The following is a 22,188-nucleotide window of genomic DNA, read 5'->3' on the forward strand; positions in this document are numbered from 1 at the left end:
AGTAAATGTTTCAGCTGAAGCATTTTCCATCTCTCTGGTACAAATAACCGTCTTCTCTCATTGTACTGGAACATCCCACAGAATAAAACTTAACAACCCTAGAGCCCGTAGCACCTTCTTCTCTCATCCCTGCACTCTTCAGCCGTGCTGTAAAACCTAATTATGAGAGGGAAAGGTTCACAAAGTTGTTCTCCCCATCCACCTGGACTCTTTGAGTCTCTGATTTCAGCAGTAATTACAGACATAAGAGGCTGTAAAGTGTTAACTTCTGTGGGCTTCTAATGAGGCATCCCATCTTAAATCTGCAGCGTTCCCATAAGACATCACACTCCTGAAGTCTGCTTTTTGAGCTGGATTTGTCCTGCCTTGCTGTGACTCACGATGAAGGAAGTCAGAGTTGTAAAATTAACGCGGCCTCTTCCACTACCCTTTTCACCTCACACACGGTGCACATCTTCCCTCAGCATCTCGCTGAAACTTCAAGGCTTGTTTGGGTATAGCGGAGGCAGCTCTTTGTCGTTGGGTTTGTGTGAGCAAAGAGAAAAGTCTGTGAGAATCTGCTCTGTGATGAAACGCGCCGTCTGCACATGGGAAGTGATTCATCTGCAACTGATTCATTAGCAGCTCGCAGGATGCCAGCGCGGGTCGGAGGCTGGGAAGGATTGGAAGAGAGAGGTGGCTGATCGCTGGGGAGCACGGTGGAGGCTGCAGACAGAGAACCCAGACTGAAGGTTGTTTTCATTGTCTTTTAAAATCTGCACTTCTTTCTGAGTTGCTCGGCTTTAATGAAGGCCAGGTCCTCACCGCAGAGCCTGTGTGTAGCTCTCCTTTGCAGTGGATCCCAAAGGACGGCCCCACGGAGGGGCTGGGATGGAAGCGTGAGCATTTGTGGGACCAGAGCCCTTATTTGTGGTGTGCTGTTAATTAGCACTGGTTGTGCAAATAATTACAGAGCCAAGTTGTTGTTAAAGCAGCTCAGAAAGCAATATAGCTGAGAGCCAGGAGGATTGATGGGAGGCTTTAAGGGCCCGTGTGATCCCAGGGGAGTGTCAGTCTGTGTGATGAGCACCTGAGATGCTTTTGAAAATGGGAGGTGGGCACTCTGGGCAACTTCTCCCTGGATCCTGTTCTGCATGTGGGGGAGGTACCAACACAATCTTGAAATAGCAGCCTTTTAAATTACAGGAAAAGCAGCAACGTTTTCACTATATAATAAAGAAAATAGCAGCAAAGAACCTCAAGTAGCCTCAGACTATTCCAAACAAGATAATTGGAGGCTGTCACGCAATATTTTTAGCTGTATCTGCTATAAAGTAAACATGTTCTTTGCCCAAGACCACCAAAAATGTTTCCATAAGAAATGTTGGCTTTGACCCAACTTGATAGAATGCACAAACAATTATCTGAGAAGTCAGTTCCGACTCCTGGTATTTATGTGAAGTTCCTGTGGACGGCACTGGCAGTTGTGTATGTTGTGAGGGAGAGTCCAAGCTCTTAAAACTGTCATTTCTCAGCACTCCTGAAAATAATCATTCTTGCTTTTGTTAGCAGCCAGTGTATGCGGGGCAGCAGTTCTCAGTGTGAGGCTTCTATCGGGCCTTCACTTCTTTCTGCTTTCAGCAATCAAGAAGCACATCTGTCCCATGGTTCTTTTCCTCTGGTTCAATTTAGGCTGGAGCCACAGCTGATGCTAATTTGCAAATCTCTCTGGCTTTAGTGAAGCTGTGAAGAGTTTTTTCTTTTTCCTTAGAGCATCAGGAAGATGCATTTTGAAGCTAAACATGGAGTGTAAATCAGTAGAGTTGCCGTGAAAGTTAATGCAGTAAGTAAGTTTTACAGCAGCTTTTCTGACTGCTCGATTGATGGCAGAACCCTGCACTCGGGTTATTCAGTCTTTCTTGAATTACTTTTGTTTTTCATGTGCTCTGTCTTGTGGAAGATAATCTGAATCTCTTTGGCATTTCCATCCATTTTCACGTTACGAAACATCCAAATTCACAGAGCCATCAGAATGCCTGGAATCTCCTCACGGAAAGGAAGCTGCTGGGCTGGGCAGGAGCACGTTGCTTTTTGGATTTCACGATCGGAGTCAGACACGGGATTCTGGGAAGCAGTGACAAGCTTCTATGATAAATGAGTTTCCAAAAAGGCACACTCCTTTGGAGGGGCCAAACTTCCCTATGAGCCTGCTTCCTCCACCCCCAAACCCCCTCCAGGCTCAAGCACAAATAAATTTTGACGAGTCTGACACAGATTTGGGCAAACTTTGCTGAAATAAATAAAAACCAGAGATGCTAAAAAAAAATTAAATTAAATTTAGAGGGCTTATAAAAACCACCATGCAGTAAAGGGCCTGGATATGAAACTTTCAGAAACACTGATGGCCACAGGTGCTGCTTACAGCTCTTATTCTCTGCCAGCTTCTGTTGGTAGTTAAGTTATTGTTAGTGAATTATTGCATTCTTATCAAAGTAAAGCTTGTCCCATTTGACGCTCACAGTGAGGGGGAAAGGAGGGCGAAGCGTTGGGTCAGTGAATGTGGTCAGAAAAAGGAGGAGGTGGAAGATGCAGGGGCGTGTAATTGTGAATGGCTCAAGTAGAAGACAGGGAGCTGGGTTTGATAGCCAGCAGCCAATGTCCTGTGGCTGTGGAGTAAGCAGAAGTGGTGTAAATAGGAGGTTGTTAAGACGCATGCAGGAAAAAATAGTTGGATAGTTATGTTGCGTGACAGAACAAGATGTGTCTATAAAGAAGTGTAAATGAAATGAAGCTTTTATCTGTGTGCTGTCACAGAGCAGAAGTGGCCCAGCTCAGAGGGGAGAGCTGAGCAGTGCAGGGCCGGCAGCAGGCGGCTCTGAAGGAGCACAGTGGGCAGACAGTTTATGGTAAACCAATAAAACATACTTATGTCTGAATCTGAAATTAGACTCTGCAAAATACGGTCTCAAGGCACCTGCTAAAGAGCTTAGCATTACTGGAATCTTAATAAATGACTCATGCTGTCATAATCTGATCCTGACATCAACTCTCTGTGCTGCATTTCTTCAGCTTTCAGGTGGGGGGAAGGGGAAATCTGCAAAGCCCTGGGACAGACCGAGAGCTGTAAATAGGCGGTAGGAAGCACACATGGGAGTACTGGTCATTTCGGTACTGTCAGCTGCTTGCAAGCCCAGAACAAATGAGAGCAGAGTAGAAAAATTATGCAGCATCAGAAGAAGTGGGATTTACTGTGTACCCTGTAAGCCTTCCACCCGATGCTGAGGGCTGTGGTGGTCTCTGCTCAAGACCTGATGGCCAGCGGATGCGTGGAGCTGTGCTGCCTGCTGGCTGTGGTCCTGTGCCTGCCTGTAAGTACTCCTGCAGTGCTCTCCCAGCTCTGTCCATCGCTTCATCCTTTGTGCCTTTTGCTCCATCTCAGCATCCAGCTGCTGGTGTAGAGGTGTGTCTCCTTCCTGAGGGAGGGAAGAGTAAGCACTCGTGATGAGAGAGACCAGAGTAAAAACAGTTGTGGTCTTCCCTCCTATGGAGGTGTTTGCTAATCCTTTTCCGTTCCTCCAGATGTAAGTGCTAAGTATTAGTGACCAGTTTCTTGTATGGCAGTGTGATAAGGTGCATTGCGAGTCTCACTTGGACAGTTACTTCTATTTCTGGAGTGTGAATGACAGTATTGTTAAAACTGCATCAGAAACTGGAAAAGTCAGTGATGTTGAGCAAATTGAGGGGAAAGAGATGGCAAGGGATCAGCTTTTGAATTACAAATGTGCTGCATGTGTCATTTTTTTTATTCAGTGTTTTTCATTTGGCCAGTATTCAGGGAAAGCTGAGATTTTATCCAAGTTTTCAGTGAAGCCCTGTGGATATTTCAGTGCTCTGTGCACAACAGTCAGATTCTGCTACAAGAATAAACGCTCTCATGGTGTAGAGCAGATGCAGGAGCAGTAAGGAACTACTTCTTGTGTTTTGTGCTTGTATAGCACACGCTGGTGAGAGGAAGAGGTTTATTACCCATCTGAAGGAAAGACAGCTGCAAAGTGCCCAGTGAGGAAAGCGAGTGGCAGTGGTGGCTGTCTCTTCTTTTCTGATTCATTATCTTACAAATTCAATCACAATTAAAAATAAAAAATAAAATACAACGTAACATAATCAGGCCTAGAAATCGGATTCCTGTTCTGCAGTGTCATGCTTTCTTATTGACCCCACTCTTTTCTGAAGTTGCAGTGGACTGTTGAAAAAAATAAGTTGCTTCAGTGTTTTTTGTCATTCTTCTCCTTCCCTCCTCTGGTTTGGCTATTGGGAGCTGCTGTTGGCCGCTGCTCTCTGAGCTGCAGTAGTCTCTGTGCTTCGGAGCAGCAGTTCCTGGTGTTAGACTTCCCTAGTGCCTTGTAGCAGCCTACAAGGAAGGATCAGTCCTGAAGTGTTCAGCCCGAGGGCTTTCTGTTCCTGACTGTGCCTCAGGCCGTTGTGCAAGCAGTAATTCCCTGATTGCACTCCTGGAGCCTTGGTGTTTTCCTCACTTGGTGTTTATCACTGCTGCTGGGAACTGTGGGGTAAGCTCCCCACTGGCTGCTCCTCGATCGCGTTTGAACGTGCCATGCTGCAGCCCTCCATGTCAGGCTCCATCTCACCGAGCACACCTTCCAAGCAGGGCTGTGGGTGCACGGATCCGGCTGTCATTGCTGACACCCCTGGGATGGGCTGGAGGGACTCTGCTCATGTCAGGGCTTTTTGGGAACCGTTTTAAAATTTAGTTTCGTTATAAATCACTGCAAATTGGTATCAGCTCCACAACCTGGCTGTGTTGTGGCTTTGTTTCCACGTTTCCTTGCAGGCTCTTGTAACCTGTGTGCTCTCGCACTGGCAGGCAGTGATGGCTACAGGCTGTGGATTGCACTGTTTTCTCACTCCTATCCTGCAAGCTCAGGAAACATGCTGGTTGGGAACGTGGTGAGAGTCTGCATCACCCACTCAGGTCTGAACGTCAACACTGAAAATAAGAGCTCTTCACAACTTTTGCTATTTAATCCCTCAGTGCAGCACTGGGGACACACTTGATGTGTTCAGCTGCAGCTGACTGGGAAAGAGGAGACATCATGTCCCACAATAAGTGGGGCTGCTTTTGGAGATCCAGCCAGCACTGGATTGTTGGGCAAAGAAGCTTTGGTATGTTGAGAAGAAACCCTGTTAGGTAGGATGGCAGAATAAAGGCAGCTGTACGTAGGCTCTGGGCTTGAGAAGCGCTGAAGTGCTCAGATGCTGAGCACAGTGTCAGCCTGTCCCATCTCAGCCCCAGAAATGTGCCTGGAGGGCTGAGCCAGGACAGCAGGAAATAAACCACCCTGACACTCAGCTGTGTTCTTCCCAGTGAATGCAGACTGTGTTGTTTTGTCCCACATCCCTCAACAGAGAGCCCAAGGACTGATTTCACAATCATAAAAATGTAATTAGCCTCCAGGGCTTTGGGGGAATGTCATTTCTTTTACTGTATCTCCTTATTGAGGGTAGAGGGGAGACGGGGAGGTTGTTGTGATTGAAAACAAAGCATGTGGCACTGTCATTTTAAAGGTCTTTTTAGATAAGATTGTGAAGCCCATCTCTTTTCTCCTTATGGATGGAATTTGTGCTGTGAGCAGTGGTAGATGGCAAAACCAACGCACTGTAACATCCTCTAACAGAAGCGAGTGGCTGTGGTGCTGACACTTGATTGCTGCTCTGTGCTTTCAGGCTGCTTTTGGCTCAGGTAACTGCTGCGTAGCTGTTCAGGCTGTGGGGGCTGTGCACACAACAGCGATGTGGTGCCACCCATGAAATCAGTTCCAGTCTTCCCACCTTCCCCACCAGTTCCTTGTGAGTTGTTCACGTGGGAAGCTTGCTTTCTCCTTTGCTGACCTCAGGAGGAGCTTGGTATGAGCGCACACCTGGGGAACACAGGCAGCAGTTCCCTCGGTGGTGCCACAGTCGTTCCGTACACTTTGTGTGCACAGCTGTGTGATGTGTCTCCCTGCTCCCTGTGCAGCTGGGATCCACGGCGTTGCTCCTTCCTTGCTGTTGCAGCAAGAGGTGTGCGTGTTACCAAGCTCTGTTTGTGGGAAACGCCTGCCAGGGCAGCCAGGACCAGCACAACCACTGCCTGAATAATTGTTTGTGTGGGTTGGGTTGGTTTTTCTCGATTGGCTGCCGACACGAAGAGCCAAGGGAAATAATTCCAATCGGAATCGAAATGTTCTTTTTCCTTGACCAAGAATAAAAAAGAAATACTGTGTTTCACCAAAACCTGGGAGTGTTTCCTATTGGTCATAAAGAAAAAGCAAGAGAAGCAGAGGGCTGCACTTGGTAGAACCAGAATGGTCTGGGTTGAAAAGGAGCTCAAAGATGATCTAGTTCCAACCCCCCTGACTTCAGAGAGTGGAAATGGAAACTCATGTCTCTATGTTCAGAGCCTGGTTTTGGTAGCACATATTCTTTAGGCTTGAACGTGCACAGCGTAAGTTGGGAAGAGCTGTGCAGATGCCTTTGTGTTAGGACACACAAATACTTCAGGAGTGTCTTTAAATTTATGTATTCTGGCCTGGGGTAGCTTTCTTCGGTGCCTCCAAATTAAGCTCTTTTCAGAAAATTAATGAAGGCTGTTACATAAAAGAGGCATTTTTGCATTTTTCAGAGGTGTGCTGTGCACGGCAGCGGGGATCCTGCGGCACCGTCCCAGCGGGTTTGGGTGGCTCTGGGGGTTGTGCCACGGCGCAGAGCTGAGCCAGCTGTGTGTTGAGCCTGCAGCATTCTGGTTGGCTTCTGTGATGGGATGAGGTCAGTGATGCCTTTTGGTGCCAGCCCACGTGACTGTCCCCTCCTGGTCCCCCTGCAGGTCGCTGGATGGCCGGCTGCAGGTGTCCCACCGCAAGGGCCTTCCCCATGTGATCTACTGCCGGCTGTGGCGGTGGCCGGACCTGCATAGCCACCATGAGCTGCGGGCCATGGAGATGTGTGAGTACGCCTTCAACATGAAGAAGGACGAAGTCTGCGTGAATCCCTATCATTACCAACGAGTGGAGACCCCAGGTACTGCTGACCCCATGTGCTGTGATACCTTCTGAGGGATTTATAAGTGGCATTTCAAAATCGAATGAAGCAGCAGGCGTAGGGTTTTAAAACCAAAGCGTGTCTATTATTGATGATAGTCTCTTACTGTGTGCAGCAGAATAATTTATGAATCTGCACTCAGGGGAAAAATATCATTTAAAATCGATGAAAAACACGTTGAGCAGGCTGCCTCGTTGCCAGCTTCCTAATGTGTCCCTGCGTGCCCAGAACCAGCTCACACACACAGCGGATACAAGTGAGGACTGCGGCGGTGGCATCCCTCACCAGTGGTTTTGTTGGTATTAAGGATGAAGTGTTACTGTTAAGCTGAAGCAGATTTAAGAATAGCTTCCAACACATCTGAGCTTCCTGTTCTGAGCACTCCTGCCTCTGAAGGAGACTTTCACCTGGAACTGCAGATAGTTCTGCTGCACGTCGGTACAAATCTGCAGAGCCAGTCGGGATGTTTATGCTAATCCTAGCTTGCCATTTCATTTTAGGTGAAATGTCTTCATTTCTGAATCACGTGGTGTAACTTTTTTTTATAAGATGGCTTGTTTCTTTTTAGAAGAGGCAGACAGCCTAGGTGTGTTCAGCTGAGCACACTTCCCAAGCCCAGCTGAGATGCGTTGAGAATGGTATCTTTAACTGCTGCTGTTATTTCAGAAGCAAGTAGCAAATTCTGTCCCTTAATTAGCGACTTCGGTGCTGCATGTGTGTAAGGGTGGTACTCCAAACTGGTTACTCCTCATTTTCTAGCATTTCAGTCTCTTCATTTTAAAGCTGCTAATGCTGCTGCTCTCTTTTCCATTTGTGCAGTGTTACCTCCAGTGCTGGTGCCTCGGCACACGGAGATCCCAGCTGAGTTCCCACCATTAGATGATTACAGTCACTCTATTCCAGAGAACACTAACTTCCCAGCAGGCATCGAGCCGCAGAGCAACTACATTCCAGGTATGGTATCTCTCCATCTAGTGAGCGGAGGGGGAAGGGTCGTGCTGCACAGTCAGTCATGTCTGTGTCTGCTAAGCTGAATGAGTGGCAGGTCTTTATTTCTACCATTGCTAAGGAGCAAGGGAATGGGAAAGTGTACAGAAGCAGGTGATAGCTGTAGATGTAGAACGATAGCAGTGCTGCTTATAGTTCTGTTTTCTTCAAACTCACCTCTTCCCTTCAGTAGTGTGTACTCAGTTTATTGCGGAATCCAAAGCCAAATGTTCCCTTAACAGCCTTAGATTTGACTGACGTTCAGCCATTTCCATTTGAGTATAAGTGTAAATTCCTGATGGAATTGAGCTCTTCTGTTTATGCATCTTTTTTTACAAGCAATTTACACCTGATTTGCATGGTCAAACTGTGCAGCTGTGCGTCAGGAAAGGAGCAATCTCTGGACAGAAGACTGTCTACTTGGCTTAAAGTTTTGTGGAACTGAAAATCCTGATTTTGTTTTTTTCCCTCCTCTGTTATTCACAAGTATGCTCTGCTCTTACTCGGAACAGTTTGAGGAAGAAAGTTAATTAAAAAAGGAAAGCTTGTTGCAAATAACCAAGTAAACGTTTTTGCTGTCTCAAATCCAGACTTTTCATCCAGTTGCAATGACTTTGATTGTTTTATGATTCTAGAGACACCCCCTCCAGGCTATTTGAGTGAGGATGGAGAAACTAGTGACCACCAGATGAACCCCAGCATGGATGCAGGTAAGTCATCTTTTGCCATTTGCAACTTTCTAGGTCATATCTAAACTTTAAAGCTTTTCTTTGGAGCTCTGAAGATCAGATGGTGGTAAGAGATATTTCATCCCTGTAGGAGTGCAGATGTAGCCTGCCATCTCATGTAAAGCACAGGACAGCATGTTTTAGAGCTGCTGAAAGGTACAGGACATTCCTGTTCCCCTAACATCCATCATTAGATACTGCTAAGCAGGAGCCTGAAACAGCGGAGGCAGACCTAACAATAGCTTGCACTGTATTGTGTTCCTGCATGTGTATGCACAGGAATATTGTGCAAGTAGCTGGCACCTTCCAAAGAGGCCTTTTTCTTGTTGCTTATCTGTCTGCTGTACATGCTGAAATGTCCAGTTAACTGTATTAGATCACTAGCAGATTTATTTTTAAGGGGTCTTAATATTTAGTGGATGTATCCCTGTGAAGGTTAACAGGCTAGGTTCTGTTAAACCAGATTTAGACTGAGCAGCCTTAGTATCCAGTGCTGACCTTTATCAGCAGTTCGAAATTAAACATCATGTCTTTGCAGGTAACTGTGTAAGGCATCCTGTTGGTGTGGGCTGTGTCCCTGCTTGTGAGTAAGAACTCCTCAGAGTTCAGACTCTTAATTCCTAAGGCTTGGCCTGAAAAGCACAAATGTGTCTTTGGTTAGAAGGGCTGATGCGTTGCCAAGAGGGGTATGCAGATGCATGGCACTTGCATAGAGAGAGAACTCAGTGCAAATACTGCATGCAATTATCCCGGCTTCTCTGCACGTCTCCAGCCGCAGAGCATACGTGGGATTGTAAAAGAGAGATGATTGATTTGCAGTCTTGCACCACAGTTGTACAGATGGCAAAAAAGAGTGTGGGTTTGTTTGTCTACATCAAACATAAGCCTGTTGACGCTATGCATTTCAGTGCATATAATCACTGGTAATGCGGTTGGCATTCAGAATATATGTATGGCTTTTTGGGGAAGTGGATTGGCCTGGAAGGTGCTATAAATACTCTCAGTTCATGTTCAAATGCTAGATCCCTTCCTTCACATGTCACCGGGTTCATTCCTTATAGAAGAGCAAATTTTGAAGACACCAGCTGAACTCAGTGTGAGAGGGAAGAACGGATGGGCTGTACCACCTGCTTGCGTCCACGAGGCAGCCAGAAATCAAAACTTCTCTGGGCATCAAAGTGCAGATATTTGAAATGCACGCACAAAATCTGTGGGCAAAATTGAAATGTCAGGGTCAAATTTCAACAATTATTTGGTCAGAGCTGTATAGGTTGATGCAATACTCCATTGTCCCAACACCAGAAAGATTCACTGATATACAAAGCTGTGTTTTCCATTGTTGAGTGATCAGCAACGTACAGTGGAGCTGAGAGATGCCTGCCTAACTGGGCTTGTGTGTTGCTGTAATGGTGGTGCCTGGAGTTTTGATAACTGTGTGAAAGTAAGACAGGCAGCTGCCTGCGTAGTTTTGAAAACTAATTAAGTGAATTAAACTCTCTGAAGATGTTCAGCAGTACTGCAGATGTAGCGAGTTGATATAGTAGGTAATAGCATTTGGAAGCTCATGTAAGTGGCAGTCAACATCAGAGAAGTTGGTAATGTCACAAAATGAGACTTTGCTAAGAAGTGGGATTTCCCTCCCAACAAGCCTGGGCAGCACAGAAGATTCTATGCAAGTGTTTTCCTTTGTGCAGATGCCATACTAATAATTACAATGTCTTGATTTTCAGGTTCTCCCAACTTATCACCGAATCCTATGTCTCCAGCACACAATAATCTGGGTAAGCATGTGATCTTGAGAACTGTGTGTAATTACAGCCAAGAGCATGACCTTTTAATGACGAGGTTATTTCTTGAGGTTGTGCATATTCTATGAGGTTTTGAGCACTGATGGTGCTTCTTTCTGCTAATAACTGAGCAAATGGAGGAGGCTAACTGATTGGTGTGTGATTGGAGTTCAAATAAATGGAGAGAGGGCAAGAATGCTGGCGTTCAGAAAGGCACGGATGTCACAGACCTCTCTGAGCATCACAGGTTTCATGGGTCTTACGCTTGTAGGAGCCTGGGGATGTCTCCTTTCTACTTCTCTTGTGAAGAAGGAGAAAGCAGTTCAACAGGACCTTTGCCTTTGAGATCCTGCTAGAGGTGTCGTGTGGCTCTCCCTGAACCTCTGCTGTTTCCCAGAGTTTCTGCTCTTCATTTTCATACCTACAGGCGTGGAGGGTCTGATCTTCATCAGTCTGAGCTCTCTCTGTATTTGAAACTGCTCTCAACAGTCTCTCATAAAACACACTCATAGCTCTGGCTAGCTGCAGGATCACTTCTCCGCATGTTCATTAAGCCAGCAGACACAGGCCACTTGAGATTAGTCTTGAATAACCATAGCCATAAAGTTTACATATGCTTTTAATCCTGGCAGAGGGTACTTTGACTCCGCTCCAAAATTTGTCAGTCATTGGCTGACTGGTGGATATCTTGGGGCTGTTGAAGGGGATTTCTTTTCTCCCCTCTCTATTTATTTATTTGAAAGTATGGAATATATTGCCACAATGCCACTAAACTTTTTACTCATTTTAACTGTTAAAACCTCAGAGAAGAATGCGTAGCTAACTCTTCTTTCTCTCTTTTTCTTTTCTCCTTGTCCGAATTCATTATGCTCAAGTGTGCTGCTGAGGAGCTGATGTGAATTTCTAGCATTTTTTTGTCAACCTAAAAATAAAAAGCCAATTATATGTAACAAAACCAACCTGGCAAGCTGACTGTGGCATCTGCCTTACATAAGGAGAAAAGTAGTTTCTAGGAAAGAGGCCCCAGCACATACCCCTTCTAACCAGGACACTGCTCCTTACACGTGCTCAGCTGATGGGCCTGCAGGATGCCCGACTGCACTGTGGTGACAAAGAGCTAAATAGGAGCAGGTGAGGCTGGTTCCCCACCAGCAATCTCTTTGTAGTCTGTGGAGCAGACATCAGAACAGCATTGAACTTAGCAGCATGAAAAGATACCTTTAAGTTTTGCAAAGCAAATACTTTCTGCTCTTAGTCAAAAATTCCCACGAATTAAGGCCTTTTTGTCTCTTTTTACAGTTTTGTAATAAATCTTTGCTGTGAGGAAGCTGAGAAACGATAAATACAATGGCACATACTGAGCAACTCTCAGCCACTGTCGAATGAAGAATCTGTCATCATCTGTGCCTCGTGGGCAGCATGTCTAAGATAAGGAGCTGCTCACAGCAGCAGCCCCTTGCTCCTTCAGCCCTGCAGGCCAGAGAGGGGCTGCGTGAGCTGGGGGAGCTGAGCTTTCCCTCAGCTGTGCAGATTCCCCCTCTGCTCAGACAGAAGCTGGTCGGTGGCCTGCAGTGGTGTTGCTCCTGTGGATGAGCAGGATGCTGCAGTGTCTGTGCTGTGCTTTCATCTGCAAAAGTTTAAGTGGGATTTCTCTCCGTGTTAATGAAATCTAAGATTTAAAGAATGTGGCATGCATTTTTGAAGTTTTGCTGTTAAGGAAATAACGTCCCAGCATTACAACTGACGGTTTATTTGAACAGAACTGCCTGAAGCTTTTAAGGCAGTTTACTTTGTGTCAGATGAACTCTGGACTTCATCCCATGGCCATATTCCAGAGAATTACAAAGACCATAAACTAGCATGAGGTAAACTGGCTGGAACAATGGGAGTGAGGTTGGTTTGAGCTGCAATTGTATGTATGTTGATATCAAGCTGTAATTGATGAAACCTAGAGGGACTTTCGGTTCATCTTTTCATCCACAGACAAAAAAAAAAGTTGTTGCACAGTAACATTTTGGGATTTTTTTTCTCCTTTCAGCTTGTGCATTGGCTTTGCAAGCGTTCTGGCTTAGATTTGGACTTTCAGCTGTCAAACACAAGGTGTAACTGAAGTTGTAGATAACCCAGTGATCTCTTCTGTATCACTGGAATTGGAACTGGGAAGAGCACAGCCTCTGTGAAAGCAGGGCTGCCAGCACTGTGTGGACACTCAGAATGAAGTCAGGGAGTTTATGCTGGCCCGGGGCCAGGCCTGAGGTTGCACACATACTATTTGGGAGGGAGGCAGTCCCTTGGTGCACAGGAAATCCATTGTCAGTGCTTGCTGTGCAGAGGACTTGACGCAAAAGCAGTAAGTGAAATAAGCACATACCCCGGGGGCAGATCCATCAGCAACGTAAGCCTCTGTGACTCTGTGCTCAAACACTTATTTCTCTAAGCAGTGAAAAGACAGCGCAGAGGGGAAGGAAGCGAGCACACTTATTTATCTTGCTGCTTCTGAGGGAGTTAGGAGTAACTGCAATTATTGCAGTTAGATAACATAAATCAGTAACTTCTGATGTACAGCATTTAGCAAACACTCTAACTACAGCTGGGGTTAGAACTGTTCTTAGAGCACGTTGCAGTGTGCAGAGCACCTCGCAGGTTTTTAGTTCTGCATCTGGACTGGCAGTACTTCGGTCTTAGGGGGACATTGCAGTATGGGTAGCATGAGTGTACTCAGTGGACACCTAGGGAAGCAAAGCTGTCAGCACCAGTAAACCTCAGTTGTGTTTGTTCAGAGACAAGCTTTTCTTTAGAACAGTTTGCTGGTTTGTGTCTGTCAAGTTGCACTAAGATGGAAATAGAATATCTGTACGTCCCTCAGTGAGGAATCCATCACACCCTGAGGCTGAGGCCAGGCTGTGGCAGCCTGTTACTGAGGGTTACAGAGAAAAGCAGTAGCAGATGAGAAATGGCTCTCGAACCTCTGCAGCCACTCCTGGGTGAGAGCAGGCTGCGATGGAGCCCATCTCTTCAGCCCCAGGTTTGCTGCAGCAGATGGGGAAGCTGCGAGGGCGGCTGGGGTTGTGCTCCATGCTAACTCTGCCAGATGGGAAGAAACCTTCTCTTGCTTTTATTTCTTGCGTTGGTTTTGGGAAATACAGCACTTAACAGTTAGCTTGTGCTGCTTTCCACTGTTCCTGCTCAGCAGACCCACGGCTTGCAGAAGGACTGAATGCTGTCTAGTGCAGCATTAGCAAGAATATTTGGCTTGGGCCTTTCTCTGCTGAATTTACAAACAAAACTCTCCTTGGTTCCATGGGGAGCACTGAAGTCACCCGAAGCCATCTGAGTACCCCACCTTTCACCTGCCTTCCTGGGTCTGTAACCCCAGTGAAAAGCATACTCACCTGCTGGGAAAATGGTTTTTCTTTTCAAAATGTGAAATCCATTGGACTGGAAGAAAAAAAAGCAGTTTTATACGACGTGTCTGTATTGCAGACAACTCCACTGGTCTCGCCAGTGCTGGAGAGGTCGTAGCAGTCAGATGAGAAGCTGGGCTTGCTGGCTGCTTTGCTGTAAGCACACAGCATTAGGATTCTGGAGACCAGTGGCAGTGAAGGCAGGTTTGTGGTCTGCCCTTTCTAAGTTTTTCTACTTTTTCTCTCCTTTCCTATTTTTAGGGTACTGCCTACCTAGAAGTGGTCCTGTGCTTCACAGAAAAGCTAACTTCACTTTTAGGATTTTCTCCAAGTACGAAGATAGTGAAGTGATAGCCTGCTTACTCCGTGACTTATATCTTGACTGTTTTGATTGTTCCTCGTGCCAAAAGCTTCAGGGCTGATGTAACTCTGTAGCTGCGCTCCATTAAAATCTGTCAAGTAGTTAAAGCTCGGTGGTTCCAGTGAGCCCAAGGAAGGAAGCAGAGCAGTATTTCAGAGCAGGCGCTTTCCTCATCCCCCCTTCTCGAGGGGCTGTGACTTACTTTGCTTTCTATTTGTGTGCAGATCTGCAGCCCGTTACCTACTGCGAGCCAGCGTTCTGGTGCTCCATATCCTACTATGAACTCAACCAGCGCGTGGGGGAGACGTTCCACGCCTCGCAGCCCTCCATGACCGTGGACGGTTTCACTGACCCATCGAATTCAGAGCGCTTCTGCCTTGGTCTGCTCTCAAATGTGAACAGAAATGCAGCAGTGGAGCTCACAAGACGACACATTGGTAATTTCTGTCTCCTTATTGAACTCGGTGTTTGTCGAGGTGGAAGGTGGGGACCTGCCTGCACAGCCTTTTAGTGCCTGATGGCACACGGCTCTGTCCACTTTGGGACTGTGAGATTTCAGTATCCATGGTGATTTAGGTTAATCCCCCATAAAGGAGCACTAATTGTATTCTTTTATAAAAATACAATTAAAGAGGCCCTGAGAAATGCCACAATAACTGCATTTAACAGAGGACGAGTTTAAATTTTGGCACGTGGTCTTCAGAACTTCATTTGGGTGGATGTTAGCAGTCATCATGTGTATTCCCTTTCCTTCCTGCACAATTTTATTTTCTAACTGACTCTTTTCTTAAAATGTATACTTGGTTTTCATCTCAGTTTTCTCTCTTCTTGCTTATTACTACAAAGACTCAGTTTTGTTTTCAGTTAAGCTGGTGCTGAATAGAATATCCCAGATCTATGCACTTCTAATAAAAGGCAAAATTGTTTATGCTTTGTGGTGTTCCCTGCTGATTCCACCAGAAGTGAACCTACTCCTCATCCCAACTCTGTTCCCCCTTATGTCTGTTTCTGGACAGTAAATGTTTTTAAGGAGGATCTTTCCATACTTGTAAACTGATCTGTACCACTGAAAAATAAATAAAAACAGCCACATGCTCACACAGCAAACACGAGCCAAGATCCAGAACTGAGTCCTTAAATTCAGCAGGCTCCTTGTGCAGCATGGAAGAATGAAAGCAGGATTTTCAAACTGCAGTGTGAGACCGCAGCGAATATTTATTCGAGTAACAAAAATGAGTGCACGAATTTATGAGCTGAGATTTTAATAATATGTGTAAACTCTTGCAGGAAATGTATGTATGTCCTTGAATACCAGTGCATCCTCAAGGAAAAGGTGGCTGTTTGGATGCACTGGGTAATTAAATTCCAAATCAGTAATGAAGGAAATAAACAAGTGGTTGTTTGCAGCTGTGATGATTCGGAAAAGGTTCAGAACCAAATGTTAACCAATAGCACATTGGTGTGGAAGGTGTTGTGGATGTTTGCAGCAGGCAGGCTGGGAGGGGGCGAGGCTGTGCAGCCCAGCGGGGCACGAGAGCACAGGGCTGAGCTGCTTTGCACTCACAGCTCAGCTGCTTTCTGAGCCCTCTCACGTGCCGTGTTTGGCCGTGCCTCTTCCCAGCACCTTCCAGGTTTTGCAGATGGACGTTCTGAACTAACCCCAAACTGTGCTCTGTGTTTCTCAGGAAGAGGAGTGAGGCTGTACTACATAGGTGGCGAGGTGTTTGCCGAGTGCCTCAGTGACAGTGCCATTTTTGTCCAGTCTCCCAACTGCAACCAGCGCTACGGCTGGCACCCGGCCACGGTGTGCAAGATCCCACCAGGTAAGGGCACACACGGGGAGGAAGAGGCAGTGCTGCACAGTTTGAGCAGAACCTGACACGTATTCAGTGCTGTGTTTGATCAGTCCATGTTGTAATTATGTAATTGTCACTTATAATTTTGTGTAAAAGAAGACAAGATATTTTTTTCTCAATTTCGATTAGCCCATAATAGATTTAAAATGTCACTGCTTTCTGTTCTGTAGTACAGCTTTTCTCCTTTGAGCTTTACTCTAGAGAAATGTCACTTGTAAGGTATGCTGAGATGTTAGAGGAGATGTTATGGCATGTATGGGGGAAAACAGGTACCTCTGTTAGATGCATGCATGAGCTGGGATGAATAGTTGCCTTTCAGGAAGGTATTTAGCTAGGCTTACAAAACCTGCTTTTTTTCCCAAACATTTAGAAGTATGTATATATTTAGAAAGTAACTTTTTTTTCATTCAGAAATACTTGAATAAAAATCCTCTTTTATTCAAAGTGAGATCCGTACACTGCAAGTCCTGGCCCATTTAAATGGGTTTCCTTTCTCAGATGCTTAGGGAGCAGCTGCCAGTGCTACAAACATGACTTAATTCTCCAGCCACATCACAGGAGTCCACCCGGGCTGGAGTCAACATCTGAAAGCATAAACAGCCCACATTTCCGCTGTAGATCCATCTCAGGCACATTTCTTGGACGCCGGCTCTTCCCACTTCTGCCACAGTCTGGCTGCCTTCTCAGATTCATCTTCAAATTTCTGTTGGTTTTGAAGCGGTTTCTTCATTCCCCTGCTGCTGAGGCCGAGTTGTACCACTTCCTCCCAGGCACGGTCACGGGGAGACCTGTTTGCATCAGTCCTGAGGTCTGAGCAGCTCGCAGTCTGAGCACGCTGTTTCCTTTCCTTGCCGTGGCTCCTTCTCTGTGCTCTCTCCCTTCTTATTTTCCCTCTTAGGCTGCAGTGTGCCCAGCACGACTTCCCTTCAAACTCCACGAGACCCGTGCTGTTGGGCTGGGCTCTTTTATGGCCAAAAAAATGGGCAGTTTCTTTTTTTTTTTTTTTTTTTTGCAGCTGCTGAGCTGTTGAATGTGGTTATGCTTTGCCGAAGGAGGTTCGGCCCAAAACAGATGACAGTGTGGGCCCAGCCCTAGAGAGTAGGCTCAGAAGGGATTTAGAAAAATACAGTTCATCACAGTCCAACTGGTTGTTTTTCAGACTTGGTCCGTATGTAATCCCAAATGAGCACCTAGTGGCATGCCAAGTTTCGGGGTTAACTTGTTCCTGGTTATCAGGGAGAAACCAAGCATAAGAGTTAGGTATTTATTTACTTATTTTAGCCATGGATAACGTGATTATTTTTCACCTTTATCGCCTAGAACAGTTGAACGAGTTCTCTGTCCTTCAGCTGTGAGTAAACACTGAGAGGAGCACTGTGCTTGTAAAGGGAAATTCTTTGTCACATCAGACTGAAGAGAGGGCTACAGCTCTGCTGCCAGCCTCCTTACCCTGGTAACTGGGTTCTGGCTGCCCAGAGCTGCTTCACTTCAGATCTCCATTGCTGCTGCTGACAGGCACCACATAAACCACCACCACTGAGCCCCTGTTCTTAACCCACGCGTTGCTTTGTTTCAGGCTCTGTAGCAATTGCTGTCAGTGTTTTGGTCACAGGTAGGCCTTTAAATTACCACACAAGGGAAATGAGTGTAAACGAGGTTCCACGTGAGGATCCCGGGTCTGGCGTGGAGGTGGCAACCTGCTGTGTGAGCGATCTCTGTCCCATCATGTGGTTTTCAGCCCATGGAAATGTGGCAACCCTGACAGCCTTTCTGAAGTGCTGTAATTAAGCAGTCTGTGTGTGGTGTCACGTGTCTGGGGACATGGGAGAGCAGCATTTTCTTTCCATTCTCATAAAGAAACAGATTTCTTAATCTGTCTGAGCTAAGGCCTTGTTTTTGTCGTGCTCTGTGTTCGCAGGGTGTAACTTGAAGATTTTTAACAACCAGGAATTTGCAGCTCTCTTGGCTCAGTCTGTCAACCAGGGCTTCGAAGCTGTGTACCAGCTGACCAGGATGTGCACCATTCGGATGAGCTTCGTCAAGGGCTGGGGAGCAGAGTACAGGTCAGCCCTGCGAGAAGCGCGGCGTGCTCGTGCACGGCGTCCTCATTCAGCCCTGAGAAGGGAGGCTGAGTGCTGTGTCTCTTTGGAAACGCACACGCTGTGTGTTTGCTAAGAGCATGTTGACCTCCTGTCTGATTTTCCCATCCTATCTGTGTAAAACATGCATCACGGGATACGCTTGGAGACGTGTGTTGGGTCCCAGCGCTGTGCAGAGCTGGAGCCTTACCTGGAGCACAGCAGGCACGTCCAGATGGCTGTGTGGGAAATGTTACCTGTTTTTCTTAATCTTGGGTGTGTATTTGATAGTTTTCTGGTAGTCGTAGTGTGGCACTGTTATCAGGACGGGATCAGTGTGAGTGCTTCCTCATAGATAGGGTCAGGTTTGGTGTTTTCTTTTATCACGGACTAATGGGATTAAAGTGAAAACAGCTCAGCACGAAAACGCACATTTGAGAGTTGCTGCAGAATTGCTGTTAAATGCCCTCCTCCTGTTCTTAGTGCTTGTCTTAGGGCTGTTACTTCGAGGTGAGTGGAGGTGGTGGGAGAAGCGGGGTCACTATCAGAAGTAAAAAAGGAGATGCAGTGGAGTCTGGGATGGATGACATGGCTGTTCTGACAGCACAGGCTGTGAGGACATGGAGCTCTGTAGCTTGTGTCACTCCACTGCATTAACAGAGCAGCAGAGGGAATAAAAGTTGTTAGTGGTGTAAGCAGGGGAGGTGAAATTTGTCAGAAAATGAATATCATTTTATGAGAGAAAAAGCTGGCCTGGACTTCAGCCAGATAGGATTTTGAAATACTTGCTTGACTGTGCACCCTTTCTTTGTGCCTCGTTTGGAAGTGCAGTGTGGGCTCTGCGTCCCGGGGCAGCACGGCGGGACTGCTGCCGTGGGGAGGTGCTGAGCCCCAGCTGCAGCCTGGGTCCTGCACGTTACGCTCCCACTTTCTTCATTTCTCCAGATGTTTGGAGTCCATTTTGTTTTGAAATTGTCCTGCACCCGGGCCAGAGCATTTCAGCCCTGGCTCTCGGCCACAGCTCGTAATGAAACCCAGATGAGCGTGACTTACGGAAAGTCAGCTATCCCATTAGAGTGTTGTAGGCAGTGAAACGCTGCGCTCACGCTGGAGCTGCTCTCCTGCTCCTTATTTCCTTGCCACAGAATGCTCCATCTGACTGCCTTTGTCAGGGCACAAGATCAGCTGATGGGAGTAGGTAGCTGTGGGAGGTGCATCCGGAGCACTGCTGCAGTGATTCTGGTTTGGCTGTGTTGCTGTTGGAGCAGTCTGACTTGGGGTGTTCGGTGCTCTGCTGTGCCGGGGGCTCGGGAAGGGGACAGGGAGAAGCTGACTGAGCACATGGCATGGAAGTTCTGTGCCCAGCAGGAGCCGGGTGCAGCTGTGAGGGTTTGCCTTCAGGCAGGCAGCAGTCAGCTGTGTGGCAGTGCAGGTGGGAACGCAGGGAGGGGTGCCAGGAGGGTGGCAGTGCTGCAGCCCCTCGGGCTCCAGGTTTGGAAGTTGGACTGCTCAGTGTTGACCTAGTTGTAGGCAGCAAGTGGGAACGCTCTGTGTTAAGGGAGGCTCAATCATCTGAGGCCCTCATCTGTCTGCTTCAGTGAAGGTGGTGGGGGGAGATGCTCGTCTCTCCCTGCATCCTGCTGCCCCCCAGGACAGTGCCACCACTCCCATGGGCTCCGAGTGCTGCCCATGGGGCACTGTGTCCCTGCCAGCGCTGCTCGGGAATGGGTGCGGTGCCGTCAGGAGCCACTTCCTTTTTCAGTTCAAGGATGAGGGACACAGTGCATCCCCGGGACACAGTGCAGCCCTCAGCCAAAGCCTTGTGGAGCCATACACAGAGCCCTGGGCCCCTGCCCCACTGCAGAGATGGTGCTGGGAGCGCTGGGCAGCCCCGGGGAGCACAGTCCCCATTGCAGCAGCGGTTTCTCCCCGGGCCCCACAGATTTCAGTCTCCCTCCCACAAGCAGATTCCAAGGACAGCTTCTGTGGGAAACGAGGATGTAAACCAAGGCTGTTTCCAGGCTATTTCTCACTCGTTGTAATCCTCCTCCTCCACAGCAGCTGGCCCTGCCGCTGTGCCTGGAACGAGAATCCCGCTGTCCCTGGGCAGAGCCCCCTGCCCTGTGCCTCAGTCCTCCCCATGCCACCCTGCTCTGCTGCCTGGAGGCACTCTGTGGGCTCTGGCTCTGAGGAATAACAGTGCAGCAGATGAGGGATGTTGGGGGGCAGTGACCCCGCAGGCAGACCAACATCACCACCAGCTCCTGAGGTTCTTCAGAAACATCTGTTAATGCCATACTTCTGTTCTCTGCCCTGTGTGCAGCTGTAGCACTGGGTCTGTACCTCCAGCACAGGGAGAGTGGGGATCGCTTCTGTCACCTCTGCATCCAACCAACACTCAGAGATGGGGTGAGAGGAGAGCATCCTGACCTCACACACAGAGACCTGACATACTTCACTCGCTGATGAGGAGAGACGGGGTCTGCAGAATAAAACTGGAGAGTGTTGCTTAGATAAGCAGCTTCTTCCAGAAGTCTCAGTGCAAACAGACGATACCACGGGTTTCCCTTTGGGATGGTAGGAGATGTAAAGGGAAAAGATGGGGCTTTTGAGGAAGCAGCATCAGCTAGAAGTGCATTAAAGAGGAGAGAGACCTTCCTTTGGCCCCACAGGCAAGGCTGTTGTCTAAGCAGGAAAGAATGCTTCGGTAGCTGTAAAACCTTCTCACGTTTGTGAAGTTTTGCAAGTCCTATTCAAATGCTCTGTTTTTCCCCTCTCTCCCCAACCCCTTTTCCTCGCAGGCGGCAGACAGTGACCAGCACTCCCTGCTGGATTGAGCTGCACCTCAACGGCCCTCTGCAGTGGCTGGACAAGGTCCTCACACAGATGGGCTCCCCGAGCATCCGCTGCTCCAGCGTCTCCTAAGGAAACACCTCCTGGGGGCGGGCAGGGAGCAAGGACTGGAGAATGGAATTGGCTGAACCCTTAGCAAAACACGTAGAGAAGAGATTCCCAGTTACTGAAGCGATAAGGAGAAACAAATCTGCTAAAATAGTGGCTTTTCTTGGTTTTGTTTCATTATGATTATTTTTTTTAATTTGAAGACCCGTTGGAGCCACTTCCACTGAAACTGTTAGCACTTTGGTTACAAGGCTGCAGGCCCTTGCAGTTAGAATGAAGCTGAAGTTTATCATGTTAAAAGACGGCTTTGTTTCAGCGGAGAGAAGCCAGTGCTGTGCCTGCAGCCATGGCTCGTCCCATCCGCCCCACGCAGCCCCGGCATCTCCGCCACACGCCACGGGTCTTTGGGATGACTCCTGTTCATGCTTTGCTGCCTCCATCCATCTGAGGCGTGCCTGTCCTCCCTGGGATCGCAGCAGCAGGGGAAAAAGAAAGCACAAAAAGCGTGTGCAAAGACTGATTGCCCCACTGTTGCTCCCCAAAGGAAGGATTTCCACGGCACACAGCTCGCCGGGAGGCAGCGCCTTGCTTCGTGCCTGAGCTGGGCCCTGCTTGTCTCAGAGCAGGCCTCCACGAAGCAGAGCACCAAAGCCATGGCTCTTTTTGACACTGCTGCAGCAACTTCTGACTAGAGCCGCTCACAGACATCGGGAAAGTGAGGAGCTCTTGCTGGATAAGTTAAGCCTTTGTTATTGTGCATTAACTAAAGAAAGTTTGTATTCTATTTTCTCAATGTTTTGAATGGTATCTACCACTTCTTAAGTCTTAGGGGCTTAGTGAACTCGGCGCCCAGGTCTGCTCTGGAGATGGCTCTTGCTGCCATTGGCAGGAAACCCCATTCTGTAGGTTGTCCCGCAGTCACTCGTGACTGTGCAGGATCCAGGACATCTCAGATGCACCAATGAAACTTGGTTAGGAGCTTATTTCATCCGATGAAAATGCTCTGAGATGT

The 22,188-nt window shown here is 47.5% G+C and overlaps 1 protein-coding gene across 4 annotated transcripts in view; it reads left to right on the plus strand.

Moving 5' to 3' along the window:
- Window positions 1-21,561, plus strand: part of SMAD3 (SMAD family member 3) — a 59,253-nt gene extending 37,692 nt beyond the window's left edge. For 3 of the 4 annotated variants that reach the window (XM_065734094.1, XM_065734091.1, XM_065734093.1), the window contains exons 2-9: window positions 6,860-7,053; window positions 7,894-8,028; window positions 8,697-8,771; window positions 10,520-10,570; window positions 14,566-14,778; window positions 16,027-16,164; window positions 18,116-18,260; window positions 21,077-21,561. In XM_065734094.1, the coding sequence (XP_065590166.1) occupies window positions 6,969-7,053; window positions 7,894-8,028; window positions 8,697-8,771; window positions 10,520-10,570; window positions 14,566-14,778; window positions 16,027-16,164; window positions 18,116-18,260; window positions 21,077-21,200 (966 nt within the window). In that variant the 5' untranslated portion in view covers window positions 6,860-6,968 and the 3' untranslated portion in view covers window positions 21,201-21,561. Of the gene's footprint in view, window positions 1-719; window positions 732-6,859; window positions 7,054-7,893; window positions 8,029-8,696; window positions 8,772-10,519; window positions 10,571-14,565; window positions 14,779-16,026; window positions 16,165-18,115; window positions 18,261-21,076 lie in introns of those variants that run through there. The other variant, XM_065734092.1, reaches the window with a different exon arrangement.
- Window positions 21,562-22,188: the final 627 nt, after the last annotated feature.

Source organism: Cyrtonyx montezumae, unplaced genomic scaffold, assembly GCF_038088225.1.
Source record: "Cyrtonyx montezumae isolate F1298 unplaced genomic scaffold, pur_monq_1.0 scaffold_17, whole genome shotgun sequence".
Taxonomy (NCBI): Eukaryota; Metazoa; Chordata; class Aves; order Galliformes; family Odontophoridae; genus Cyrtonyx; species Cyrtonyx montezumae.